The sequence below is a fragment of the Oratosquilla oratoria genome, chromosome 6 (genome assembly GCF_046742065.1).
Source record: "Oratosquilla oratoria isolate Oo_2021 chromosome 6, ASM4674206v1, whole genome shotgun sequence".
NCBI lineage: Eukaryota > Metazoa > Arthropoda > Malacostraca > Stomatopoda > Squillidae > Oratosquilla > Oratosquilla oratoria.
Window position 1 is genome coordinate 22,676,963 of NC_134782.1, and position 7,500 is coordinate 22,684,462.

General features: G+C 44.5%; 1 protein-coding gene across 2 annotated transcripts in view; it reads right to left on the reverse strand.

Moving 5' to 3' along the window:
- Tg (Transglutaminase) overlaps positions 1–7,500 on the reverse strand; it is a 63,292-nt gene that overhangs the window by 12,924 nt on the left and 42,868 nt on the right. For both annotated transcript variants that reach the window (XM_076186547.1, XM_076186546.1), the window contains exons 3-8: positions 3,436–3,636; positions 2,699–2,817; positions 1,756–1,882; positions 1,129–1,358; positions 695–868; positions 347–590 (exon numbers count right to left, since the gene is read on the reverse strand). In XM_076186547.1, the coding sequence (XP_076042662.1) occupies positions 347–590; positions 695–868; positions 1,129–1,358; positions 1,756–1,882; positions 2,699–2,817; positions 3,436–3,636 (1,095 nt within the window). The remainder of the gene's footprint in view (positions 1–346; positions 591–694; positions 869–1,128; positions 1,359–1,755; positions 1,883–2,698; positions 2,818–3,435; positions 3,637–7,500) is intronic.

A 7,500-nucleotide genomic window follows, 5' to 3' on the forward strand; every position in this document is an offset into this window, starting at 1 on the left:
TCGGGTGGACAACAAAGATGCCGGTTACTTAAGGCTACAGAGGTTGAGAATTAATAAGTTAGTGAGATTGCTTAGTGTATTTTCTTACTTCTACCGTGGATAACTCCCTACCCCACCCCATCAATGAAGAAGCTAGGAGAAAACCCTAATGTAGTTGGTGTCTCATTTTCTGCCCCACACAGACATGGTAGTGAGTGCATGCAACAGGAATGTGTTGGACTGGTTTTGTTTGAGTGTGTTGTATGAATGAACATCAGGTGAACCTTACTGCCAACATCTATTTTCGAGTGCGGGTTCGAACTTGGGGTCCTCGAGAGTGAGGCGAGCGCGTCACCGCTCCACTTACCGTCGCTCTCCTCCTGCGGGGTGGCGTCGATGGCCTGCCACCCGTTGTACTCCTCGCTGAGATCAGGCCGGGTCATCCAGACGTCGTTCCAGACGTGGAAGTTCCAGATGGAGTCGCTGTTGAGCCTCTCGATGACCTCGCCTTCGTCGTCGAAGAAGTAGTCGATGGTCAGCGAGTTGTGTGTGTCGTGGGCTGACGAGAAGTTGGTCACGGAGCGACACGGGATGCCAAGGGCGCGGCAGACCTGCAGACGAAGGAGGAACTCAAGAGTCCAAGTCGTGGAAATGTTTATAAACACGAATATCTTATGAAGGACAAAACAGAAAAAAATCATCTTTATTCACGAACCGATGTCACGACGCCTGAGAAGACCCAACACTGTCCGTACTTGACAGGTTTTTTGGTCTTGAAGAACTCTTGAAGGATGAGCTGCGATCCACCCCACTGCGTGGGCGACACGCCTCCCTCGAAGTCGCCGGACCAGTTGCCCACCAGGACGCCGTTATCATCCGGTGAATTTACCTGCACGTTAAAAAAAAATAGTGATCAATTTCGTCAGAAACATGAGCACAGCCATTAACATGAACGCAAACCTAATCATAAAGATGAACATATATGTGAATATGAACACATACACAAACATAAAGATGAAAACATAAAGAAAAGCGCGCTTCCCTTTTGAGGGACGCTGGCTGGTAATAATTTCAATTTCAAACTTATGTAGCGATACTTCGAAACCTTGACCTTGACTATAGGTATCAAACATTCTAAAGAGGACCTACCCCAGCAGATACCGCTCGAGCCACCTTCACAGGATCCGCTCGATTCGAGGCCGAGGTTCGGCAGACGGTGCCGAGGATGTAGAGCACACACTCGAGCACGTCGTCCTCAAACTGGCCGTAGTTCCACACGCAAGGACGACGTCGGTTGTGAGTCCCCCTCCAAATGAGACCAGTGTCGCTGAGGACGTACTCTTTCTTCTCGTCCTCACCCTCCAAGTAGACCTGGTCCTCTGTCAAGGGTGGAAGTGAATGTATTAGTATGTAGTAAACGAGGACACCCTGTACATTTTAGTTTACACTAGTACTGGTACGAACGCAAACGCTCGTGTGGGATTCTCTATGTAAATTTATTAGTGTGCCTGGCGCGCGCGCACACACACACACACACACACACACACACACACACACACACACACACACACACACACACACACACACACACACACACACACACAAGATATTAGCTCTCATCCGGGAGGATAATAGCTGTCGATCACGAGTCCAATACATGCCTTAAGACTATGGCAAATCTCTCTATCAGTCTTTACTTATTTCTATATGTTCATCTATTTGTCTTTCAATCTATCTATTTATCACGACCAATAGAGTGAGGCGCGGGCTACCCACCTTTGCACCAGGGGTTGAAGAGTAGGAAGAAGGTGCTGCTGCAGGGGAAACTGAAGCTCTCGTCGCCGCTGGTCACGTCGGCGTCGAATCGCCACTCGCCGACCACTGCTGACGGCGATGTGGTGATCTGTGTGTGGTCGGAAGGGAGGCGTGAGAGGCGTCAGAATGGCGCGAGATGGCGAGGTTCCCCTTCAGAGCATTTTAACGATTTTGGCCCTTCATACTGGCTGATACCAAGCGGTTTTAATCAGATAAAGGAAACCCTACCCTTCCCATAGCGGAAGTGATAACCGTAGCCAGCATAAAGAAGGTAAAATCGCCCAATACTGAAGAGGATCATCGAGATAGGGTACAATCAATTTCCTACCGAGGGCGTGTCACGGAGATGAATGAATAAATGAATTAAATAACCTGGTGACAGCCAGAATAAGTAAAGAAATTGACATCTGGTACGATTGGGGTTAACAACTTTCACAGAAAGAAGAGAGAGGGGTGACATCTTCACATCGTTCTCACTTATCAAAGATATTGAGTTTGTAAACTATATCCGAAGAAACGCGAATATAATAATTTCGGGAAAAAGGAACATGGATGTAAAAAAATTCGCGTTTCCCCCAAGTACTTATCGATCTGCTAGAAAAAGAAAATGGAGGTTAAAGAAGAAAGAGAAGAAAGGAGGAAGAGGACGAGAAGGGTGAGGAGGAGAAGAAAAGGAAAAGAAATAAGGAAAATAAAGAAAAGAAGAAAGGGGAAAGCAAAAATAAGGAAAAGGAAAGAAAGGAAAAGAGGGGAAGGAAAATGAGAGAAGGAAAACAAGAAAGAGAAGAAGAAAAAGAAAACAAAGAACTAACTAAAAGAAAAGAAAAAAGATAAATCTATAATATTTTTCTTTGACGTTTCCAATGGACCCACTTGGCTTTTGTCGCCTCCCTTGTTAACTCACCTCAATGGTGACGCTTGTTTCTGTGGTGTCAGTGACGACGGCTGACCATCCATTGGGCGTCTCTGCGCCCACGCCCACGCCCACCATAGTCCCGTTTCCGAAGTTGGTCTTCTTGGAGTCTGAGTGGGTGACGAGGGGAGAAAGAGAGAGAGATCACGAAGATGGCCGAGGGAGTGAGATGTTCCGTTTTCTATGTTTTGTTTGGCATGAGAAAAGTTATACTCGCTTTGTGGCAACATTTCCACTGGGCCTGAATTGGTATCGCATCAGTTACAAGAAGAAATCAGTTGTATTGCCCAGATTACGAAAAAGGAAGATGGGGAAAAAATAGTCACACGTTGTTTCCAAAAGTCTCTAAAGGCCTCTATACACTGTCAGTCATGATTGCACAGTCATCGAGATTGTGCAAACAGTGTTTGGGCCACACACTATCAGTAAGATTGAGCAATCATTACTTACCTCTTGGAGTTTGTGGAGTGAAGATGAGTAAAGCGGCTGCATGCATAGCCATTCTTGGCTACAAAGGAAAGACTGAGCTGTTGGCGCAATCATCGCCACTAACTATCACTCATGATGGTGTAACTACTATGCTTGAGCTTACAAAATCAAAAACGTGTTGGAAATGCCTCAATCATCTGCGGAAACACTCAATCACACCCACTCGCACAGGATAAGCTGGTGCAATCATGAATACTGTGCAATCATGACTGACAGTGTGTAGGGCCCTTAATACTCACCAACAACAGTGAACACGAGAGATATTTTGTGTTTCTCGCTGTCATATCGGTGGTTGGTGTCGAGGGTGATTTTGAAAGGCGCGCCACGGCGCACCACGAGCTTGGCGTTCTCTTCTCTCGTCATCAGAGTGTATTCGGAGGTGTGGTGACTTTTCCCGTTGTCGTTCAGCTGGAAGTCGAATCCCTTGATGGCCAGGAACTCTGCAGAGAACGGGGAAGTCAAAATGGAGGTCGCATACATGAAGAAGAGTTCAATTGCTTCATTGGCAGAGATAAATGCGCCATTTTGAAAAAAATATACTAATTTTTATGAAGTCTGTGTAGTGCTTATTCAAAATATAGACACGTAGGGTGTATTATTTCTATGATTTGGACATATTTCACTCCAAAAATCCTTAATTGATAAAAGATGAACAAATTAATAAAATTGAAAAAAATGGCGCATTCTCCCTTGTTACGATACATTAACGATTGGAAGTGTTTTAGACTGTCACAATGATGTCGAAAGAAGAGAGATAGAAGGAGGGGGGTGAGAGCAAAAGACTGAAAACTGGTAGTGAAAGGAGCCTAGCTTAATCGACATAGTTTAACCCTTTTGTTCACAGGTTACTTTAAAAAAAATCCCAAGAAGAAATTAAATGAGCCAAAATTGCTACCCAAGAAAGTAAAAAACTAATGTGAAAGAATCTAACCACTCCATATATAGACAGCATAAATAGAAAATAATAACTGGCATGAGAAAAAAAATGTCGAGAATTTATACAACTTCTGTTATTCACGTAGGAAAAAAAAGAACACTGACAGCAGATGGGAATTCAAATCCTTGGTTAATACAGTTGAATTTCGTCCAATTTAGGAATACAATATAAGGGAGGAAGACCATCTGCATTCTGTGAGGAAGAAGTAGATCAACCTCATTTTAGGCCAATTGGTGCCCCGCTGTTTTCTTCGTCCACCTGCATATTCGTGTACACATGCATTCACACAGGCACGAATACATATATACATACATACATACATACATACATACATACATACATAGTACATACATACATACCAACATGTATTGCGGCGCCATAAACAAAAGATCAATCAATCAATCAAGATGAGCATACATTTATACATGCATACATATCTACGTTCCCTGAAATACCTACTACGTGCATATATATAAACATACATACGAGCATAAATACATACATGGATACATATATATACCGTACATACTGACGAAAAGACACACACACACACACACACACACACACACACACACACACACACACACACACACACACACACACACACACACACACACACACACACACACACACACACACACACACTCCGAGATGCCCCGAAGAACCTAAGATGAAAGATAAAGTCCTAATCTGATCCCCAAAAATGTGATCGAATTCTTCGACATTCACCACACTATGAAGCTTAATTGCACAAAATCTGTACAAATGATCACCAGGTGTGTGTATATCTTGGAACTGCTTACGGGCTTTTGTTAACGTCTGTAGACATCTAGCTCCAACTGGTCTAGAGCCGAGTCAGGTGCCCTGTTTGAGGCTAAGGAATGCATGTCTACCTCATCTACCATTCTGTGCCCGTAGCCTCTCTGCTTGACAAGGTACACGAAGTTTCAGTATAAACATGCAAAGTTTTTCTACGTGTTCGGGGTCGGGGCTAACGACTGACGTCATGTCGCCTTGTTCGAGTCATTCGAAATCGCTGACGGTTTGATGGGTGGTGACGTCATGTCGACGACGATATAATTTTTAGAAAACAACTGACCAGACTTTGTGTATTTAGTCCATTTCCGTTCAGGTTCAGGTGCAGCGGACGAGCAGCTGCGGTTGTAGTCGTGATGCTATCTCCTACCCTCCTTCCCCCCCCTCCTTCACCCTCCCTCGTTGGCAATCGCTTGTTTCTCAGTCTCCCTCAGATTCATGATCACTTGCGCCCACATCACGTTGTCGTCGCATCACTATCATCATCGTTATCATCCATTATCATCATCGTCATTATCATCATCCTAATCGTCGTCGTCGTTGTCATCATCATCATTATCGGCGTCGTCATTGTCGTTGTCATCATCATTATCATTGTTTTCGTTATCATCATTATCATCGTTGCCGTTGTTATCATCATCATCATCATCGTCATCATCATCATCATCATCATCATCATCATCATCATCATCATCATCATCATCATCATCATCATCATCATCATCATCATCATCATCATCATCATCATCATCATCATCATCATCATTATCATCATCATCATCATCATCATCATCATCACGTCATTGCTATCACAGTCACATCACTATTCCACTGTCAACGTTATCCACATCGTCATAATAATCACCGTCATCATCACCAACACTATCGTCACCATTGCACTGACTGTAAACTCGATCTCCTCCCCCCCCCGTTCCTCCCCCTCCCTCGCTAGATCTTACACGTCTCTCTTGTCCCTCCCCCCACTTCCCCCCTTCCCCCTCCCCCTCTTCTCCTCCTTCCCCTAAGTGCTCCGGGTCTACCAACATCTGGACACATCTGCCAACCTCCCCCCACCCCCTCTTTCTCCTTTCCCCTTTCTTCCTGCTCCTCCTTCTCCACCTCCTCTTCCTCATCTCCCTCCTTAATTTTCTTATCCTCATCTCCCTCCTCCTCCTCCTCCTCCTCCTCCTCCTCTGTATCATTAGCATCCTCCTCCCTGCCCCCTCTTCGCTCCTCTTCTACTCTTCCTCCTCCACTTACCTCTCCTCTACCCCTTCCTTCGCTTCCTTCTATTTTCTCATAAGTCCTCCTTGCAGCCCTAGAACAGATTCTCTCTCTCTCTCTCTCTCTCTCTCTCTCTCTCTCTCTCTCTCTCTCTCTCTCTCTCTCTCTCTCTCTCTCTCTCTCTCTCTCTCTCTCTCTCTCTCTCTCTCTCTCTCTCTCTCTCTGTCTCTCTGTGTGTGTGTGTGTGTGTGTGTGTGTGTGTGTGTGTGTGTGTGTGTGTGTGTGTGTGTGTGTGTGTGTGTGTGTGTGTGTGTGTGTGTGTGTGTGTGTGTCTGCTCTCTTTCTCTTTCTGTAAGATTCTCTTTCGGGACACGTGCACAGTGTATTCTGTGCGTGTGGACGAATGTGTGGGCGGGAATGTCCGGCTTTATTTACTTATTTATTTCTATCTCTCTTATTACGGGTGTCGCGTCGCAACCTTTTATTTGAGAAGTACTCGTGTCACGCCATCATATTTTAGTCCTTGCTAGTTTGGCTTTCGTTTCTTTGGTATTCCAACCTGACTCGAACGTGCTTACGACTGAATGATTCTTAATCTTAACTGTGGATAGTCGGACACCAAGAACTAAGCAAGAGCAGTTCAGTAGACTTCACAAAGAAAATAAATCTATGTCGTAAGAAGTTGCAACTGTAAGGAGTTGATCATGTTCAAGCTGCAGGTCTGGCCGGTAGCCTTATGACGTCATGTCGTTTGTTACCTGTTCTCGTTCATAATGAAAACTTTTATTATAACTGCCTGAAATGTTTCATCATTTCTTTGCATGCCCTTTTAGTCTGTTCTGGGGTCGTCGTTCTGAATCCTTCATAAAAAAAAACTTTGCATTTTCCTCTCCAATCGCTCACTTTCCAATCTTACTCGTATCATTCTCACTCACAAGGTAGACGCAAGTTACTGACACAACACGTAAACAAGTGGGAATTTTTCGGAAGACGTCTTCGTGTCGTACACTATTGCGTTACCGCAAAGGTGTGGGCAAAGTGTTTGGGCAAAGTGTCTCTTCGAATCTTAGGTCAAGTGGGCCTTCTCGAGGTCCACCTTGAAGTGGGCTGACCTCGATTAATCACTCAACAATTTATAGTTGCGGATATATGCATATCAACCACCTTGGTGTGTATATTATGCGAAATATAGTTTGCGTGAATATACCAATGGATTTATTGTCACTTGTAGGTGAGGGTGGCCGTACCATACACATGTATAGAGTATATTCGTGACTGACAGCAAATGAAGGCACACTATATGCTGACTCGTAGCACAGTTGACACA